Consider the following 22,202-nt stretch of genomic DNA (forward strand, 5'->3'; position numbering starts at 1 on the left):
ATCAATTTTTGGTCAATAGCTAAGTAAAGTTGCAGAAAATTTAGTCATTTTTCAATAAGAAGGAGTAAGTTAAATTTCCATTTTTTCCATTACTAAGTTCCATATCTTTTTTCTTCTACCTTTCCTAAGAATTTAAATTTTTAAGATAAAAATGAATAGAAAATAAAGCCAGCCATCTCCTTGGATTCTGTATAGTCTTCAGATCTTCAGCTCATCTAAAGCCAGTTTCACACCTGTTCAAGCAAAGACAACCAAATACAATAGAAAGAATACTAAATAGAATCAAGAATCCTAGTCCCACCTCTATCATCAACCAGGCTGAGCAACTACACTGTACATTTCCACCTGGAATTTACTTAAGCACCTTAAACTTAATGTTTCAAATCAAATTCATTACCTTCCCCACAATACTTGGCACTCTTCTCTCTGCTTTTCTAAGTCAACAACTATACAACCACAACTTCCCTTAACCGGTGACCAATTACTGCCAATCAGTACTCTTAAATTTAAATCTCTCTCCTTTCTATTTCTACTTAACTGCCTTTGTTCATGTTCTCATTCTGGACTACCCCAGTGGTGTTCTGACAAACCTCTATCTTTCCCTCACTTGTCCATGGCTCCATATGTCTTCCTAAATATCTTAGCCTGTGACTCCCTTGCCCAAAAATATCTTAAGGGGCTCCATAGTGTCCAAGCCTTACCATGGCCTACGAGGTTCTTTACGATCATATTGTTCAATCTACTTCTCCAGCTATTTGATCAGTTACTGCATGGTAGAGTAATTGTTTAAGCTCTTTTCTCCCTACAGGACTGTAAGCTGCTTAGAGGTAGGGACCCTGCCTCATTCATCTTTGTACCTTTTCGGAGGTTGTGTCTGGCATATAGTAGATACTCAGTAAACGGTTGCAGAACGAAAGAAAGAATGAATGAACGATCCTCACAAATCATTTAAAAGGGCTTCAGTTTTTTTCATCTGTAGAATAAGAGAGTTGGAACAGATGGCCTAAATGCCTTTCAGCTGTAAAACTCAAAACTCTACGGTTCTAGGTTAAAGTTACTGCAAGGCTGATCCCTGAGTGAGCTGAAGTATTAGAGTGCTTTAACTAAAAGTAGGAATACTTTTGTTATCTTTTTCCTGTATTTAGATCTAAGAGAAAAAAAAATTAAGGTTAAAAAATACCTCTGAATGATAGACCATTTGCTGTGAAACTAACGATTCCTGGTTTTGTTTAGCAAGAAGAGAAAGAATTGCATCAGCATGAATTTCTTTATGGGGCATCCTAATCACTTGTCCTTCGCTGGGAGGATCATCTTCCTAAGTAAAATATAAAGACAATACAATAGAAAAACAAAAATTAATCTATCAATTACATTTTTCATAATTTATGATTAATAAAACTTAACAGTCACCATGAACATGGTCATATTAGCACTTTACAGAAGGAAGACGGACTCTTTATTATCATTTAGATCTCACTTCCATTCGACTATACTAAAAACCCTTTATTTTTGCCTCAAATGTAAATAACAGTATAAAATAATTGGGTTACATTTAAACTAGAGATTTACTATAAAAGCATATGAAAGTTGGACCCTTTGTCCCATGTGATTGAGTTACAATGATTCATTAACGTTTTATACAGTGTCATCAAGTTTTTGGCTCACATGGTTTCCTGCTTCATGTTGAAGCAGCACACAAAGCTGCGCCCCCAGTGTGGCAATGGGGGCAAAGCACCGTAGCAGTGGTGCAACCTGGACCGCAGGCAGAAATGAAAAACTGCAGAAATACGCTGAGGCACCTACAGACCTTTGATTGTCCATTTGCCTTTGCGCTGACCTCCAGTACTCGCTAGGGAGCAGGTACTGAAAGCCCTAGCTGGAAGACCCAGCTTAGACTTCTTGGTGCCTCAAAACAGACCAGTCCCGAAAATGAAGGACAGTGTGGGCCACAGAGTCAGAAAACTGGATTCCCTTGTAAATACACGGATTAACATGATTTTAAACTCCATTAATAGTATTTTTTTTTTACTTAAGTATCTTACATTTAATGAAATAAAGTTTAACTCTGCAGTACAAGTCTTTATCCCCGAGGTGTACACAGATAAATACCTACTGGTACATAACTGCAAAGTTAGTCTTTTTCAAGACTGTACCTCTGCATGTGACTTTATCATGAATTTGTAGCATATCTGATTTAGGCTTAGTAAAAATATCAAAATTAAAGTTTAGTTTCAAATGTAAAAAAAGAAAGATGTTATAATTTAGTCCTGGTTCAGTTCAGCTATTTAAACAAACTTAAATGTGCTTTGGCACCATGATAAAGTTCTAAGAATGGATAAAAATGCCCTAATGACATATTAAGTAAGCCAAATGTTAGTGTAATGCTTCTCTGAAAATAAAGACTTCTCCTTTATGCTTCCCCCCCATATTATTTTATAAAAGTGATTTCCACTCTCTTCAGAACAGACTCAGTCAATTACTTGTAATAAATAATTACTGTTAGAAAGGTAACTGCCCCATTCAAATCTTATCAAAACTCTCCTTCATTAATTATTTCATACTCCTACATATAGTAAAGCAAATTGTTTTAACACATTTTATTACTTGAATATATGAATCTCCAGATTTGGCATCTTTACCCTATTGTGTCTTTAATAGCGTAAAGATGCTACATGGCATCTTTTGCTTTTTGTTTGTTGGACTTGACAAACACCGGACACACACACCCAGCTGCTTGCAACTCAAGCTTTAGGATTCAGATAGCTCCTATTAGAACTCAAAATTTACAGTTTTTAGCTTAAGCTGATAGCTTAAGATGAAAGGCAAATTATCGTGTATCCATATAAAAAGAGTTGTGGATCTATCACTATATAGCTATGTGACACAAACAAGTGATTTAACCTCATTCAATGCAAAGTAAAATGAGTAGTTACTATTTTTGACAAAGGATGAGCATCATCTTTTGGGATGCTTTTTTAAAATATACAGGTTTAGGCTTCTAACCGCCCACACACATGCATGCATACCATATAACCCTCATGACCTCCTGAATCAACATATCAGAGGGTGGGGGCAGGATGCATATTTTTAAAAGCTCCACTGGTGAATTTAATATACAGTCCTAGTTTACATCACTTGAATAGGCTGCTTTAAAGAAACTTCTAGGGAGTTCCCTGTTGGTCTAGTGGTTAGGATTCTGGGCTTTCATTGCTGTGGCCCAGGTTCAATCCCTGGTCATGGAACTGAGATCCCACAAGCTGCGTGGCACAGCCAAAAAGAAAGAAAAAAAAGAAATTTCTAGCATTATGATGATTGTTAAGGGGATAGAAGGGCATGATGTTTCAAAAGTACACCAATCTCTTTCTTTTTTCATCATGATCTTATATAATGATACAAATGGAAAGATAAAAATGCAACTAGACTTCTAAAACTTCCAGTCAAGGTGGAGTAATAAGGACCAGATACACCCACCGCCTTGAAACAACTAAAAAATGGACAAAGTATGTGAAAAACTGCATTTCAAGACATGGAACATCAGGTAACAAAAGACAGCGATCCCTGAGAAATGAAAAACAAGTCAGAAGAACCCTATGCCTGCTCCAGCTTACTGTCTGTGAGTTTCCAGGCTGTGGCACAGGAGCCTAAGCTGAGAAGGTGGAGCTGAAACTCCAGGGAGGCCAAGACAGCTAGAGTTCATAAGACGGACTGCTAGAAAAGTGAAAGCTGCAGAGGGAGAAAACTCTGGAAATCTGCAGAAGATCCCCTTTGAGTATTAAGCTGAGTACTAGTCAGCAGATGCTTTGGAGACAATTACATGAGGCTGGAGGAACGAGCACCTGAGAAGGGATTGGATATAACAGTGCCTGATGCTCACACAGGGCCTGGATAATGGTTGTTCCCACTAGCCAAGCTGGAAAACCTCATTAATGAGGCACTGGGTAGAGTACATAGAAGTGTCTTCTCTCCATAGTGGGGGATAAATAGCCCTAGATTGAGTACTGTTCTGGTACTGCCTAACAAATCTTAAAAGCAAGACTCAAAAGGGTAAAACTGTCTCTAAGTACTTAACCATGTCCTGAGCAAAGCTCAAAAATATTTATAGTAATATAAAACATAGAAGGAAAAAGTCTATGCAAAATTTTGGCAGATCCAATTAAACAGCTTTTCTTTTTTCTTTTTTAATTTATTTATTTCTGGCTGCATTGGGTCTTCATTGCTGAGCACAGGCTTTCTCTAGTTGCAGCAAGGGGGGGCTACTCTTCGTTGCGGTGCGTGGGCTTCTTGATGCGGTGGCTTCTCTTGTTGCGGAGCACAGGCTCTAGGCACGCAGGCTTCAGCAGTTGTGGCTCGCGGGCTCTAGAGCACAGGCTCAGTAATTGTGGCACATGGGCTTAGTTGCTCCGCGGCATGTGGGATCTTCCCGGACCAGGGCTCAAACCCGTGTCCCCTGCATTGGCAGGCGGATTCTTAACCACTGAGCCACCAGGGAAGCCCTAAACAGCTTTTCTTAAAGATTAAGATATAACTACCATATTATCCATCCATTCCACCCTAGATATTTGCCAGAGAGAAATGAAAGCATATGTCAATACAAAGACTTGTACACAAGTCTTCATAGCAGCTTTATTTGTAATAGCCCCCAACTGGAAATGAACCCAAATGTCCATCAACAGGTGAACAGGCAAATTGTGGCACATCCATAAAACAGAGCACTGCTCAGCAATAATAAGGAATGAACTATGATACAAAGTATAACACAGATAAATCTCAAAATAATTACGCTGAGTTAAAGCAATCAGACCAAAAAAAAAAGACTGCATGCCACGTGATTCCATTTACATACATCTAGAAATGCAAACTAATCTATAGTTACAGAAAGTAGATCAGTGGTTACTGGGAGAGGTATAGAGAATGAGAGGAATGATGAGAGATGAGAAGGAGGGATTACAAAAGGGCCTGAGGAAAGATTTGGGAGTGATGGATGATGAATATGTTCATTACATTAACTGTGGTAATGGCTTTACAGATATATACATATGTCAAAAATTATCAAATAAGTTTTTTTTTAAAGAGCAACAATAATAGCAATGCTTAGCAAAGGCTATGGATGAATGTAGATGAAAGTTGAGCACAACTACCCTTCCTTGCTTAGGTTGTTTGAAAACATAAAACATAAAGATTTCTATTCCTTAATAATTTTCAAAAGAAAATCCCTATTATCATTTCTGTATGGTATTTTTATATATAATATATTATATATGTTAAGATATATATTTTTAAATGCGAATTTTTCTTCCATAAAGCTAGATAATAACTAGGAGTGTTAGTACCCTTGGGTCCTATTTCAGTATTTTTTTTTTTATTATTTTTTAAAATCTTTACTTATTTATTTATTTTGGCTGCGCCAGGTCTTAGTTGCGGCATGTGGACTTCTTAGTTGCGGCATGTGGACTTCTTAGTTGCGGCATGCGGACTCTTAGTTGCAGCATGCATGTGGGATCTAGTTCCCTGACCCCACAGTTCCCCAGGGATCGAACCCGGGCCCCCTGTATTGGGAGCACGGAGTCTTACCCACTGGACCACCAGGGAAGTCCCAGTATTTTTTTTTAAAGCCACTAAATTCAATTATTTTTTAGCATAAAGAATTATAATCACGATTAGGGAAAAATTACAAACGTATTATAAGAGAGTTGGTTTCAACAGCTGAGGTCCTGCCTGAAACACTGTAAAGGCAACATATCCAGGTGACAATGTGCCTTGAGTTAGATTTTCATCACCTAATTACATTAACTGCATTTTTCAACTACTGGAGCCACAGGGGTTAACAACAATTTTCTATTCATTCTCACAATTATGATAATGAAATGTGTAAATGTGATAATGACATATGTAAGAAACCTTAAATTCCTTCATGGATATTTTATTAAATTTTATGACTATAACTCAAATATTTGAGAAAAAACCCTGATCAGTGGCAACAAGTTCATCAAGATATTCTTCATCTCAGAATTCAATGTGGAGTCAATCACTTCTTACCATTTCGAGGGCATCATGCAGACTACTGGATAAGCTATCATTTAGGTTTGTCAGATACAGTCCTTCATCTCCTAAAACTAGAAATTAAAATGCAAAAATTTGGAAAAAAGAAGAAACATAAATTTAGTAAATAATCTCACCATAAAGCCATAGAATATTACACTTAAAACTTATACAATAAAAATACTTGCAAAGTTCATAAATCATAATTCACAAGCTATTCAATCTCACTAGCTCTTTGAAAAGCACATTTTATAACAAAGATGAGATTTTTGTTTCACTTACCAGCTTGTCAGAAATTAAAAAGAGCTATTAAACATCAACTGTAACCATGAAATTAAAAAGAGGCACTCCTATATACTACTGATATAATTAAAAACTGATTAAAATTAAAAACCGATTCACCTTTCTGGAGAGCATGTTGGCAATGTATTGCTATTTTATTTTATTTTGTTTGGCCACGCCGTGTGGCTTGTGGGATTTTTTAGTTCCCCAAACAGGGACTGATTCCAGGCCCCTTGCAGTGAGAGCATGGAGTCCTAACCACTGGACCGCCAGGGAATTCCCTATGTATTGCTATTTTAAAGGTGCATACTCTGACTCAGCAATTCCACTTCTAGGCATGTACTCTAAGGAAGTTATCATTTATGGAAGTTCACAAAGATAAATAAATATATGTGCAAGGACTGTCAGTGGAGAGTTATGTATAGTATGAAAACACTGAAAACAATCTAAATGCCCACCACTATGGCACTGTTTTAGCAGACTACCCAGCCACTGAAAAAAAGAGGTACGGCTATATGTATTAATATAGAAAAATGTCTATAACGTATTTAAGGTTAAAAAATTCAGATTTCAAAACAATATGTATAATATGACCCTATTTAAAAGGTAAAAATATATATACATACAAATGTATTTAGGTGTCTATATATGCATAGAAAAAAAAAGACTGGAAGGGTATACCCCAAACTTTCAACAGTGATATTATTTCTGGAGGGTGGGATTTATGAGGGAGATTTTACATTCTGAGGTTAAGGTGTAGAAAAGTTAACTTGCAGAGTCCATATTCTTTCTACTATACCCTGTTAAATCTTGAAAATTAAGTAAAAACACTTTAGACAGAAAAGTATTACTTAGGAATTATCATAAGCTAACCAGTGAAATCAATTGATACAAAATTAACTTACTCTTAGGAGCCACTTTTTGACCACAATTAAATAAAACCTCTCCTTCAGAGATGGGTCTATCTAAGGTTTCAGTTTCAGTGGCAGTAACGCTCAAGGTACTCTCCATTGTTGATGAATCTGAACTTGGCATCTGTATGGGGGAAGGGGCCTTGGTGTCAGCAGGAAGCGGCATAAGGGGAACTGGCTCTGGAGGTGCAGGCTGAGCAGGGAAGTCCATGCTCTCAGGTTCTTCATCCTTGGCCACAGACATTACACTAAGAAGAAAGAGACATAGTTTGAATGTATTACATCGGTGAAGGCCTATATTAATTTTTATATAAAAAATAGATTCAAAAGTACTATGTCTCCTTTAGACATATTTCTATATCAATATATAGATATATCTATATATTTCTATAATCTGAACTACTATAATTAGCCAACAAGATTTATTTTTCCAAAATCATCTTCATGCTTTAATCACAGACCATCTTGAAAGTTCTACCATCTCTAAAATAAATCTACATAGGGATATGTGGTAATATAAAAGTTAACTGATCATAGTAAATGAAGATTCACACTGGGGAAAAATCTTCTTCTATTTTATTAACAATATTATAGATATCTTTATTTTAATCTGTTTCCCCCAAAATTTTATTTTAAAAGAAGAGAACTGAAAGTATAAATAAATCTGGTAAAAATTTTAAAAACGTAAAATTTATGAAACTTCTTCCTACTAAAGTATAGATTAGCTTGTGGTTTATCAACCTTCATTTATCATTTCTGATGTTTTCAATGGGTCACCTAAGTCAACATAAGAAGAAATGTATAGTTACTAAAAATGAATATATTGTCATTTACATAGCTCTCGGGTGAAGTTCTTCTTGAAGAGAGCTGGGATTCTCTTCTTCCAGTGGCAGGTCTCCATTACTCCATGGCTTGGGAAGCTCTGGGCTTGGCATCTTCAGTTTATCAACAGAAGTCTCTGACAAAGTTGGGGTAAGAGCTGCTGCGGGAGGAGGTGTAGTTGCAGGGGTAACGGTTGGAGTATTAACAAGTGTGATGGGAGGCATATTATTTCCTAAAGGTTTTTTGTAAAAGCAAAAAAAAGTCAATAAGAATTCCACAGGAAGGCAAGATACGTTGTTTAACATTTTGGCATACAAATAATGGCAACAAGAATTAATAATAATGATGGCCATTAATGGGAAAAGCTCCAAATTAATTTAGTAAAGTACAAAAAATAACCTTGAAAAGACATCACTTTCAACATCACCATGAACTTAAAATAGTCTGAATGTCTACTAGATTATATACTTTAAAAAGTGGTAACCAACCCCTTAGTTTCCTTGTAAGAAAAAATGACTTAACTAGAACCTAGTAAGCAACAGGTATGTGTATACTAATCTATAAAGACTCTTATAAAACAAACCATGATATTTTATTTAATAGTTGCTAAAATTAAAACTGAGTTATAGAAATAAGGTTTCTACCTTCTTCAGCAAATATTTCTTTCATGGGAAAAGCTACATCATGATCTGAAACACAGGGAGAAGAATCCGGAGTTTTTACCCACACACGCTCCTCAGGAGGTGATGAAGGTGAGAGAGGAGGAGTTGGCTGTGGGGTAGCCACTGGGGTACACACTCTTGCCTGAAATAAATAAAACAAGATAAGTGGTGCTTACAATCCCCAAATAAGGGCAATTTGAAAACTAAAATGATCTCATTCAGAGTTACATAAAATTTAAATGGATGCGGGGGGGAAAATGGAGTCCTCTGTATTCTAGCTCTTGAACTTCTAGCTATTAGTTTCAAGACCGGCCTACAGAAAGCCTCCAGCAACTCAAACAGCTCTGCCTCTGAACTAGGCCCCCTTATCTAATATAGAGAGGAAGATTAAACAGACAGCTGAAGATCAAACCCAAACACAAGCTGGGTAGACCATGTGACAGAAAGAGGGCATTTTAACTAATTGACAAGACATCAAAAATCACTTTTCAGTACAAAAGAACAAAGCTTATGAAAAGCAATGGAAGGATAAGAAAAGGTAGGGGGGATAAAAGGAAGCCAATGTAGAGATGGAAAGCCCTGGGGAAGAAAAAAGCAAACATTTTAAAATCAATTTGTTAAACAGGTAATTCAAACGATTCAAACTTCAAAAGGATGATGGTGAAAATTAACTCTCCTTTCCTACCCATGTCCTATCTACTTAGTTCCTTTCCTCAGAATTATCAAAAATAATCTTAAGTCATTTTTTTAATGTCCAGAATACTCTATTTTTTAAAATTTTTATACAATTTTTAAAGGTTACACTAGGTTTACAGTTATTACAAAACGTTGGTTATATTCCTACTTAAAATTTTTTTATTGAAGTATAGTTGATTTACAATGTTGTGTTAGTTTCAGGTGTACAGCAAAGTGATTCAGTTATATATATGCATACATATATATATATTCTTTTTCAGATTCTTTTCCACTATAGGTTATCACAAGATATTGAATATAGTTCCCTGTGCTATACAGTAGGTCCTTGTTGTTTATCTATTTTATATATAGTAGTTTATATAAACTACTAATTTGCTAATCCCAAACTCCTAATTTATCCCTTCCCTACCTCTCCCCTAGGTAACCATAAGTTTATTTTCTATGTTTGTGAGTCTTTCTGTTTGGTAAATAAGTTCATTTGTATCATTTTTTTAGAATCCACATATAAATGATATTGTATGATATTAGTCTTTCTCTGTCTGCCTTAGATAATCTCTAGGTCCATCCAGGTTGCTACAAATGGCAAAATTTCGTTCTTTTTTATGGCTCAGTAGTGTTCCATTGTGTGTGTGTGTGTGTGTGTGTGTGTGTGTGTGTGTGTGTGTGTGTGTGTGTGTGTATACACCACATCTTCTTTATCCATTCATCTGCTGACGGACACTTAGGTTGCTCCTATAACCTGGCAACTGTAAGTTACGCTGCTATGAACATTGGGGTGAATGTATCTTTTCAAATTAGTGTCTTTGGTTTTTTTGGATATATACCCAGGAGTGGGATTGCTGGGTCATATGGTAATTCTATTTTTAGCTTTTTGAGACTTAAGTCATTTCATATGTGTTATCGATTTTCTATAGAATAAATTCCCAGAAGTGAGACTGCTTGGTTAAAGGTCTAATTGCATTCTTAACTTGAATACATATTGCCAAATTTCCCTCTACACGGTTATATTATTTTATCAATGCAGTAACACCAGAAGGTATGAGAATTCCCATTTCCCGAAGGTTTGCTGAACAATGGTGTTAATCAAACTTTTAGAGTGTTACCAATTTGATCAGTAAAAATGGATTCAATGATTTTTTTTTCTCACTATCAGTGAGACTGACCATCTTTTTGTATGTATGTGGGCCATTTGTATTTCCTTTTTGTGTGTGAACTGTCTGGACATGTCTTTTCCTCATTTTTCTATTTGTCCTTTTTTCTCTTTCTAAAACATATTTTTATAGTGGGGTGACTGGTCTTTATTCTGTATTATGAGTTGCAAAGAGATATACAATTTAAAAATCATGAAGCATATTAGAAATTCTATAGCATTGCTTAATTATTAGCATATTCTTAGCTTTGCTTTTTAAGTGAAAGAAATATACTATGTTTTATTCTTCTTGACTGCATAAACCTATAGCCTAAGACTGCTGTTTTCAAATATAATGCTACTGACTCATCATCATGAGAGGATTTAAAGGTATCCTACTAGTGTTGGTAATGGGTAATAATGATAAACAATTAGGTACCGAGTATTTACTGAGTTCCAGGCCCTAGCTTAAGCTCTTTCATATATCATCTTATTGAATCTTCCACAAAATCTTCTATGATGGCTCACAAGATACAGTATCATAAAGATGTCAATTCTCCTCAAATTAAACCAATCAAAACTGAATTAATTCCCCCCAAAATCCCAACAAAATATTTTATAGAACTTGAAAATTAATTTTAAAACATATATCGAAGATGAAAAGGCCAAAAAATGCCATGACAATTCTGAAGATAAGGAACAATATGGCAATGGGGGAGGGGAACTTGGCCTCCTTAATATTTGAAAAGCAGATTTTGGTAAAGCCGTCATCATTTAAACTCTGAGTATTTTATCTCTAGTATACAGACAAGACTAAAGTAACGGAGCTGAGGGTTCAAATTCAGAACTTCCCAACTCCAGAGTCCCTGCTCTTAACAATTACATTTGTTTCCTATTTATACTGATTTTTCTACATTTTCTCATTAAATCACCCTTATGAAAATATCTGAAATATATGGGCAGAAGACAAACCAAAGTTAATTAGCATAGAGATAACCATAACTCTGATACTGGCATGCATTACCAATGAGCTAATAAATAAAGCACAGAACAAAAGTATGTACCAAATCTCTGGCACACTAATCACACTACACCAATTACATTACACCAATCTCCATAAAATTCAAATATGTAACTTTATGTTTACACCTCAAATGAGTCAGTTTAAATGTTTCACCTATATAAAATGATGTTTTTATGATCGACAGGATCAGAATTGACCATGAAGTTTTAAACAGTTGGTAATACAGAGTACATTCTGGTTTTGTATAATTTCTTTTTCTTTTTAGTTTTTTAAAATTTTCATACAATTTTTAAAGGTTACATTCCATTTACAGTTATTACAAAATATTGGCTCTACTCCCTGTGTTGTACAGTACATCCTTGAGCCTATCTTACAGCCAATAGTTTGCACTTTCCACTGCCCCACCCCTATATTGTTCCTCCCCCCCTCCACTGGTAGTGGTTTTGTATAATTTCATGTTGCTATAATAAATTAGAAACTCTATTTAACATAGAAAGGCTGATTAAACAAACAATAACAAAAATGCCTAAAATATACTTTCTTTTAAAGATTAAAAATATCACTTAACATAAGAACCAAAAGCAGTACATGTGATTGTTAGCTATAGCTTGAATTTTTAAAAAATTAGCTATAAGGATATTCTTGGAACAACTGGGGAAATTCAAATATAGACTCTATATTACATAGTATTAACATATCAATGTTAAATATAGAGAGCATAATAATGGTATTTTGGTTATGTAATAAAGAATCGTGTTCTTAGGAGATATTACTGATGCTTTTAGAAGTGTCATGATATCTGCAACTTTCAAATGATTTTTAAAGCATATATAATAAACAACATATAAAGACAGATAAAGGAAATGTGTCAAAATGTTATCATCTGGTAAATGTAGGTAAAGCGTACACAGATGTTCATTGTATCATACTTTCAACTTTCTATAGATTTTAAAGTTTTCAAAAAAAAAATGCTGGGGGAACCGTTATTGTAATCAAAGCCACAAGAAACCAATCTCTACCACAAACTATGATCTTATGACCCAATTTAAAATCTGTCCATTTTACTGTTCTTTAACAAAGGTATCAAAAATTCCCCAGGACTCCAAGTCATGAAGGAGAGTCACACTTACCGGCAAGTGTGTTTTGCTTATTGAAACATCCCCAGAAACACTTGTAACAACAGGACCTGGCTTCTTTGCTTCTCTGTCACCCAGCAAGATGGCAATGGTTTCAGCAAGAGCTTCATTCACAAAATGCCTAATAATGTCTGAATTCACAGGAACCCCGGCATCAACAAAAAGCTGGAGGGCACCACTGCTTGTTCCTTCCACTAAAAAATGAAAGAATTTCAGAGTAAGTGTGCAAGAAACATGCTTGCATTCTAAGCCTTAATTCTTAAAATTTTAGAGATGCGAGCATATGTGTATGAGACGGTGTGAGGAGGAATAAAATGAAAATACAAAATCTACTTATTGTGACAGAGAATAAGATGGTAACTCACATAATGAACATCCTCTCTAAACAAACTAAAAAGGGAAGGAAAACATCCAGATGAAAATTTATTTATATGGCCTCTTCTCTACCACTACAAAATTTAGTGATAAAAAGGATTTGCAGGGACTTCCCTGGTGGTCCAGTGGTTAACATTCCATGCTCCCACCGCAGGGGGCACGGGTTCAATCCCTGGTCAGGGAACTAAGATCCTGCATGCCGCGTGGCACGCCCCACCCCTGCGAAAAAAAAGATTTGTATCCACATTAAATGTTTTCATCTGAAAACAATCCACATTTCCAAGAGCAGGGCATCAGGAAACCCTGTGACAGATCTTGGCAAAACACAGGGACACAATGACTGTGGGGGGATTTTAGAGAAATGGCAGCTTCTTCATAAACATGAAGACAAATCTTATTTCCGTCTAGTTTCAGATACTTCAGTTACTAACATTACAGGCTAATCCTCCTCAAACTTTTAGAGTAGTTTAGGTGCTTGATGTCAGCACCTCTATAGGTATATTAATTTTCCAAATGGGTTGTACTTTTCACTTGTGTGAATGTACTTAAAATTCAGTAAAACTTCCTAAACAGACTTTATTAGGCTTAAAGTGGTTATATTTCTAAAGCTCTGTGTGGATAACATGTAAACAGTGATCTATACAACTTGATGGAGACATGACCTCTCCAAACAGTACTCCTTAATTAGTACAACTATGGCGGCATTACCCAGAATTCCCTAAAAGGTAGGTACAGGTGTCTTGGGATCACTTGTCGAGAGATAAGCAATAGCAATTTACTCTGGAGCTCCATAGCAAAGACTATCACAATCCCAAATTTATATTCAACAGTATATATCAACACATCTCCCTTTTTAGTTCCCATAATTCATTGTTTTGGCATGACCAAAAATCAGAATATCTCTGTTATAAAACCCAAAAGCCCTACCCAGACATAGGCAAAACAAAAGCAAACACACATACTTTTAAAGAAAAGGGAACAGGATCTAAATACCCTCTTTATTAGACCATCTTTCCTTAAGGCTACAAAGCCTGAATTAGTCTCACTGAAACCACCACCTGACCCATGTGAAGGACTGCTAAGAGGACTATCACTAGCCCTACTTTGCGCTAGCAGGAGAGACTGGTGGAGAATCCAAACACTCCAAAATATGCCATCCAGGTGTATGACCTAGCAATGAAGAAAAAAGCATCTGGCAGTTTGGACAGTATCCATCATAAACCGGACAAATCTCTGGAGACACTTGTTTGTTTTCCTGGACTGGTCTCCTTGTCTTGGGACTGCTGAATACCATCTCCACAACCAGAATTTTGACCAAAAGCTACAGAAGTTCGAGTATCTGTTTCTCCAAGGCATATTTCATGGTCCTTTGCCTTCTCTTTAGCTTCTAGTTCTTTTTTATTCCAGTTTCACTTGGTATTCTCCACCTGTTCCTTTTTTAACAGATTTTGAAATAGTCTCAGAGCAATTATTTGGATGAACTGGTTTTGGTTTTCTTTTGGATTTGTATTCCTTGATGTCTTCTTCTGAAAAAGTATCTTCTAACATGACAAAATGATTTTATCATTAAAGAAGCACTAATCTTAAGTAAAAAAAATTTCCTCATAACTTTGTTGGTCATTTTATTCCTTCCTTCAAAAAATGAGAAGATGAAAGAAAACCTGGGATAGTAGCAGTGGAAGAGGCATCTGAGTTATACTAAATAGGAAGAATTAATCAAATATAAGAATAAATTGTATGGAGCCAGGACATCGAACATGGCTGGGTGTGGACTGAGGAAGACCAAAGAAAACAAAGTAGAACAAGCGATACTCCAAGGCTTTGGAAACTGGGCACTTGGAAAATAGTGGTATCATTAACAGAAACAGAAACAAAGGAGGATTAAGGTTGGTTAGAAAAATGAGATGCATTCTGGACACACCAAGTTTGGTATGCCAGTGGAGCATCAAGGAAAATATTCATCAACAGGCAAAACTGCAGGTTTACAGCTTAAATGTGTGGCTTAGGGGTCATCAGCTGACATGGGATAACTAATGCCAAGAAGAGACTAGAAAAACAGAAAAGAAAGAGGGCAGGGGACAGAAGCTTGGGGGAAATTTTTTATTCAAGTAGCAAAAAGAAAAAAAGAAAAAGATGAGGAAATGAGGTCCTAAAGAAATTAAAAAGATAAGGGGAAGAACAACAGAATGAATTCTAAGAAACCAAAACCAGTAGAACATTTTAATAATTAGAGGTAGTCAACAATGCCCATACTAGAGCCTTCTAGGAGAATAAGGATTTGAAAAAAGGTTATCTCTGAGAACCAAATGCTGTAAGAGAGGAATTTCATTAACGAGAAGGAAGAAGAAAGCCAGCTCATAAAAACTAAAGAGAGGGCTTCCCTGGTGGCGCAGTGGTTGAGAATCTGCCTGCCAATGCAGGGGACACGGGTTCGAGCCCCGGTCTGGGAAGATCCCACATGCCACGGAGCAACTAGGCCCGTGAGCCACAACTACTGAGCCTGCGCGTCTGGAGCCTGTGCTCCGCAACGAGAGGCCGCAATAGTGAGAGGCTCGCGCACCGTGATGAAGAGTGGCCCCCGCTTGCCGCAACTAGAGAAAGCCCTCGCACAGAAACGAAGACCCAACACAGCCAAAAATAAATATAAAAATAAATTTAAAAATTAAAAAAAAAAAAGACCTAAAGAAGAAATACATGGCGAATATCTTTAAAAAAAAAAAAAAACTAAAGAGAAAGTGAGCAATGAGAAAGTAAAGCAGTAAATACAGACTCTAATGTCTAGGATTTAGGCAGTTAAGGGGTAGTTTAAGAAGGAGGAAGAGGAGGTTATTCTGGACTGGAAAGAAGTGGACAAAAATAGAGGTAACGATATATAGGAATGTTAAAAAAAAAAAAAAAGAGCTAGAAAGCTGGAGAACTTATACCATCCAATTTCAAGACATATTTTTAAATTACAATAATCAAGAAGTGCGGTATTGATGTAAAGACAGACTTGTAGATCAATGGGACCAAACAGCAAGTCCAGAAACAGAGCCAAACATATATAATAGCCAGATGATTTCCAACAAAGGTGTCAAGGCAATTCAGCAGGAGAAAGGATAATCTTTTCAACAAATAACGCTAGAAAAATTGGGTATCCATACACACAAAAAAATTCTTGATCTTTACTTCACACCACATATCAAAATTAACTCAAAACATACCATAGACCTAAATTTATAATCTAAAACCATAAGGCTTCTAGAAGAAAACATAGGAGAAAATCTTAATGATGTTGGGCAAAGATTTCTTAAACAGTATACCCCAAAAACCACAAGCTATAAAAGAAAAATTGATAAATTAAACTTCATCAAAATTAATCTTTGGTCTTCAAAAGACAATGCTGGTAAGATAAAAAAGGTAAGATAAAAACTAGGATAACACATCTGCAAAACATATGCAATAAAGGACTTGTATCCAGAATAAAGAACTCAATAATAGTAAGACACAGACCCCAATTAAAAACTGAGCAAAAGAGTTTTAAAGATACTGCATCAAAGTAAATATACAAATGGCAAATAAGCACATGAAAAATTGTACACCATCATTAGTTACTGGGGAAATGCAAATAAAACCCACAATGAGATATCTCCACATGCTTAGTGAATGGCTATAATTAAAAACTTTGACAACAAGCATTAGTAAGGATGTGGAGCAGCTGGAACTCCCATTCACTGCTGGGTGGAATGCAAAATAGAACAGCCACTTTGGAAACACTTAGCAGTTTCTTATAAAGTTAAATATCTACTTACCATATGACCAAGAGAAATTAAAAGATGTGTATAAAAGATTTGTTTGCAAACATACATAGCACAGCTGTATTTATAATAGCCAAAAACTAAGACTACAAATGTCCATCAACTGGTAACTGGATTAACAAATTATGGTACATCCATGGAGTGTAATATTTATTACTATATGCAACAACATGACTGTCAAAGCATTATGCTAAATAAAAGAAGCCAGACACAAAAGACTAAATACTGTATGATTACATATATATGAAATTCTAGAAAAGGCAAAATTCAATGATAGAAAGTAGATCAGTGGTTGTTAGGGTCTAGTAGGCATGGGAGGGGGTTAGGGATTGACTGCAAAGTGGCATGAGGGGACTGTTGGGGATGATGGAAATGTTTTTCTATAACATGATTGTGTGGCTAACATGTGGCTGTGTTTAACAAAACCTGTCAAACGGTACACTTAGAATTGGTGAATTTTATGGCAAGTAAATTATACCTCAAAAAGCTAATGGAGAAAGAGGGGGAAGAAGAGGGAAGGAGAGGAGGGTGAAAAGGAGGAAGAAGGAGGGAGAGAAGAGGAAGAGGAAGGAGGAAGGAGGAAGAAGAGGTGAATGGTGTGGGCTCCCTAAAGAAAGAGGATCTATCCATTCAGGGAATACTTAAACTCTTCTTAGGTGTCAGTCAAGGGCTAGGCTCTAAAGGAGAATCACCCTTACTTGTGAGTAATTTATAGTCTACTGAGTGAGACAGATATGCAAGCCAATCATAATACAATTTGATGGTTACTATAACAAAGATACACAGACACACAAACAAATGCACACAAAGTGCTATGGGAAATAATGGAGAGATTGGGGGTAGGAGGGATGGACGCTGATAGCATAATCTGAATGCTGCAGTATGTAATAAGGGAGTGAGGGAGAAATAACTTCCACTACAGAAAACTGGGAAGTGACATTGAGAAGAAGAAGACTTTTATCTTTTGTCAACCAAGGACTATGTGACCTCTAGAATATATAAATCCACAACAACCTGAAGGTTTTGTCTTATAATAACAAAAAAAGCTAGAAGATTCCATTTCACTTACCAATGTCAGAAGTCAAGGGCTCACTGGCCTCACTGACTGAGACACTGATGTCAGCTGTGGCCTGCTGTTGAACTGGAAGAAGCCCAGAGATCATTCTTGACATTATTTCTTGTTCTACCCTGGGGGAAAAAAGTTAAGGATTCCTAAATTTAGTTGAAATGTATAGATGGTTAGAAATAACACCCTTAAAAATAACTGGTACCCATGGACACAAACATTTACATGTGAAAGCAGTCATTCTGAAAGTTGAATCCGGAAAGAAGAAAAAATTCAAATATATCTCCTAGAAAAACAAACCGAATCTCTGTGTGGGAGACAGTTTATCAAATTAAAATCTTTCTGATCAGTCTAATGAAAACTTTAACAGCCCTCGTAAATTCAAAATAAGGTTTAGGTCAATGATTACCTGGCATATCATGCACCTAAAATGTTGGGTTCCCTACTCTGAAAGCACATATAAAACCCCACAAGATCAAAGCTAGAAAAGAAGTCCAGCTGCCCTCTCTTCAAGGAAATAAATATATAGACTGCAACACAGGTAGTTTTCCTCTAAAAAGGGAAAGAAAATTTACTTTCAAGGTCATTTTTAGGAAGGGAAGTAGGAGAGGAAAAGGAAGGGAAACACAATAAGAGACTGCTTTTGTACATTTCTTTAGAGAAGCTAACAGGCTTCTTAATTATTATTATTATACAAGTAATAGATGTTCATTGTAAAAATCAGAGAACACATAAAAGTTAAAAAAAAAGATAAGGCTCACTCACAATCCCAGATTCAAGAATAAACAAAGTTAGTTAACAATTTGGTATTATTTTTCAATATTTTTCCCACACACATTTATTTCTGAGTGAGCTCTTCTACACTGTGGTTGCATCATTAGTATCCTGCTTCATTTATGCACCAGTGTTATTAATATCTTTCTACATCATCAAATATTTTTCTAAACCCAATCATGATAACTGTATGAATATTCAGTTGTTTAGTTTATTCCATAACTTCTTTAAGGTTTCTCACAGGTAAAAATAGGTATAAAAGTAGCGTTTATGAGTTTATATAAGTAACAAACAAAACAGTGCCTTGTCTGTAGTAAGCACTATAAGTGCTAAGTATTCTATGGCCTAGTAGCAGAACTGATTATTTCCTTAGGATAAATTTCTGTTAATAAACCACTGGGTTAAAGAACTTGCACATTTTTAATGCTTTGTTACTCAGCCATAGCTTCTTTTGTCATAACAGACAGCCTCAGTACAAATATTCAAGGACAGAAACAATACTTGCAACAGTTAGTTAAACCCTCAGCATCATGTCAGATAGTGTCCAGTGACTACAGCAAAGGAAAAATTTGATAAACAAAAGGAGACAAGGAAGATTTTCAACCAAAATTTCATACATTCTATTTATACTTGCTACTATAATTCTGTTCACCCCAACACCACTGTAAACTCACCACTGAATTAAGCTATTTTCCAATGTTTCTTTTCTCTGAATTACTTTATCCAGAACATCAGTAGTGGGCTGAAAAGTAGAAGCAACTGGAGGAAACGGAGGGCCATTATATTTTGTAGAAACAACTTTAACACTTCTGTTAAACTCCAGAATTGGTTCAGAGTATTCCAGAATTTCATCACATTTTTCCTCTTCCTGGTAATAATAAAAACAAAACTATTATATTCATGTATCTGTTCAACACTTACTGAGTGCCAAGTAGAGATAACTTAGGTAGGTGAATTAACCAACACTTCTAAATTAATCAATAGCATTTTCTAATTGGTGGTATCACATTATTTATAGTATACACATTTGTCGTATAAATCACATTGAAGAAACTTAATTACACAATTATATTCTGTTTTTAAAGCCCAATATTCAGGGATTTCCCTGGTGGTCCAGCGGCTAAGACTCCACGCTCCCAGTGCAGGCGGCCTGGGTTTCAACTCTGCTCAGGGAACTAGATCCCACATGCCGCAACTAAAAATCCTGCATGCCACAACTAAAAGATCCCGCACGTCACAACGAAGATCCCACGTACCGCAACCAAGACCTGGCGCAGCCAAATAAATAAATAAATATTTTAAAATATATATATTCATTTTAAACAATCATAAAACAAACTAGAAAACTTGGTTATTCCTACATAAAACATTATTAACCTTTCCCTCTATAAATTTATTAATTTATTATCATAGTAAAGCTAACACTTCTAAATATTACTGCTTACTCTTACAGAACATATAATTTACATTTAAATATGCAGTTAGGTCATCTTACACATTATTTGTACCATCACATCATGATCAAAAGAGTTACTTCCAGAATTTTTAAACTTTTTATTATGAAAAATATACATGTTTAAAAGTGAACAAAATAGTGCTCATGCACTATATCTGTTATACATAAATAATAAGAATCCCACTTACCTGTTGCCTACCTTTAACAATTATCAACTCATAATGAACTCTGTGTCATCTATACTTCCCCCATCCACTTTCCCCTTTGCACACCATTTTGAAATAAACCACAGATACCATATCGTTTTATCTGTAAATAATGCAATATGTATCTCAAAAAAAGTTAGGGCTCTTTAAAAAATATAACTCAATAATATTGTCCCATTGAAAAATGAAGTCCACAGCTATTAAGTGGCAGAGCAAGGACAGAAACACTTGTCTTTGAAGTCCAAATTCTTTGCTATTTCTACAATGTTCCTTTCACTTATATATTGAACAGTTGTCTAATGTCTTTGCTATATTCTTACCTTCAAAACATTCACGTCGAACTCACATGAGAAGACACATTGGTGAGCAAGTAACATTAATGTAGTGCATATCGCTTAATGTTTAAAATAGGATTTTATTTTATGATTGACAAAACTAGTCTTGGTTCTGAAAGTCTAAGAAATATGAACAAATGTCTCCTTTAAAGTTCATTGACACATCATTATTCAAGTAGTCTCTATGTTCTATGATCTTTTCTCCCATCCTTTATATTTTACTTCCAGCTACTTTTTCCCTCCTTCTATTTAACCATTTCTATCATTTCTATATCTCTTCCTGCTATATGGGCTCTTCCCTTGGATTTTAGACCTCTCACAACTTTTTTCCTCAATATGAACTAACTGGCGAACTTGCTAATAATCCAGAAATGAAAACAGACAAATGTAATAGAATGAAGAAAGGACAGACTGGAGAGAGGGAAACCAAGGGAAACAATAAGGAAGAAGGAAGTAAGAAGCAGGAGAGAGGAGATGCAGGTTGGAAACAGCTAACAATCATTAAGTTTCATGGAGGTAGCTAGGTGATATAGAAGATAATACTGTACTACAGAATAACAACTTATAATTTTAAAATAAAAATATATTTAACTGCAAAGTAAAAGGAAGTTTCTCAAAGCTCTGTAACATAATACTTATGGTCAAAAGATATTCAACCATCAGAAACAAGGCAAGGATGTTCCCTCTCACCACTCCTTTTCAACATTGTACTAGAAGTCTTTGCTAATATAATTAGACAAGAAAAGAAAATTAAAGGTATACAGATTGAGAAGGAAGAAATAAAACTATCTTTGCACATGACATGATTGTCTATGTAGAAAAGCTGAAAAAATCAACAAGAAGACTCCTGGAATTAATTAGCAATTATGGCAAGTTTGTAGGATACAAGGTTAACATACAAAAGTCCATCACTTTCCTATATGCCAACAATGAACAAGCAGAATTTGAAATTAAAAACACAATACCATTTACGTTAGCACAGCCCCCCAAATGAAATACTTAGGTATAAATCTAACAAAACACATACAAGATCTATATGAGGACAACTACGTAACTCTAATGAATGAAATCAAGAACTAGATAAGTGGAGAGATATTCCACGTTCACGGAGAGGAAGACTCAATAACGTTAAGATGTCAGTTCTTCCCAAATTGATCTATAGAGTCAATGTAATTCCAATAAAAATCTCAACAAGTTATTATGGAGATATCAACAAACTTACTCTAAAAGTTATATGGAGAGGCAAAAGACCTAGAATAGCTAATATGATATTGAAGGAGAAGTACAAAGTTGGAGGACTGACACTATCCAACTTGAAGACTTATAACAATCAAGACAGTGTGGTTCTGGTGAAAGAACAGACAAATAAATCAATGGAACACAACAAAGAACCCAGAAATAGATCCACATAAATATAGTCAACTGATCTTTGGCAAAGGAGCAAAGGCAATACAATGGAGCAAAGATAATCTTTTCAACAAATGGTGCTGGA

General features: G+C 35.6%; 1 protein-coding gene across 9 annotated transcripts in view; it reads right to left on the bottom strand.

Annotated features, from left to right (window-relative positions):
* The window catches only part of KIAA0586 (KIAA0586 ortholog), a 107,549-nt gene that overhangs the window by 44,628 nt on the left and 40,719 nt on the right, over positions 1 to 22,202 (bottom strand). For all 9 annotated transcript variants that reach the window (XM_068544720.1, XM_068544783.1, XM_068544766.1 and 6 more), the window contains 8 exons: positions 19,388 to 19,581; positions 17,943 to 18,061; positions 12,696 to 12,895; positions 8,699 to 8,858; positions 8,067 to 8,286; positions 7,227 to 7,480; positions 6,037 to 6,113; positions 1,181 to 1,315 (listed from right to left, as the gene is read on the bottom strand). In XM_068544720.1, coding sequence (XP_068400821.1) covers positions 1,181 to 1,315; positions 6,037 to 6,113; positions 7,227 to 7,480; positions 8,067 to 8,286; positions 8,699 to 8,858; positions 12,696 to 12,895; positions 17,943 to 18,061; positions 19,388 to 19,581 — 1,359 coding nt within the window. The remainder of the gene's footprint in view (positions 1 to 1,180; positions 1,316 to 6,036; positions 6,114 to 7,226; positions 7,481 to 8,066; positions 8,287 to 8,698; positions 8,859 to 12,695; positions 12,896 to 17,942; positions 18,062 to 19,387; positions 19,582 to 22,202) is intronic.

This window comes from Eschrichtius robustus, chromosome 1 (assembly GCF_028021215.1).
Source record: "Eschrichtius robustus isolate mEscRob2 chromosome 1, mEscRob2.pri, whole genome shotgun sequence".
NCBI classification, from domain to species: domain Eukaryota; kingdom Metazoa; phylum Chordata; class Mammalia; order Artiodactyla; family Eschrichtiidae; genus Eschrichtius; species Eschrichtius robustus.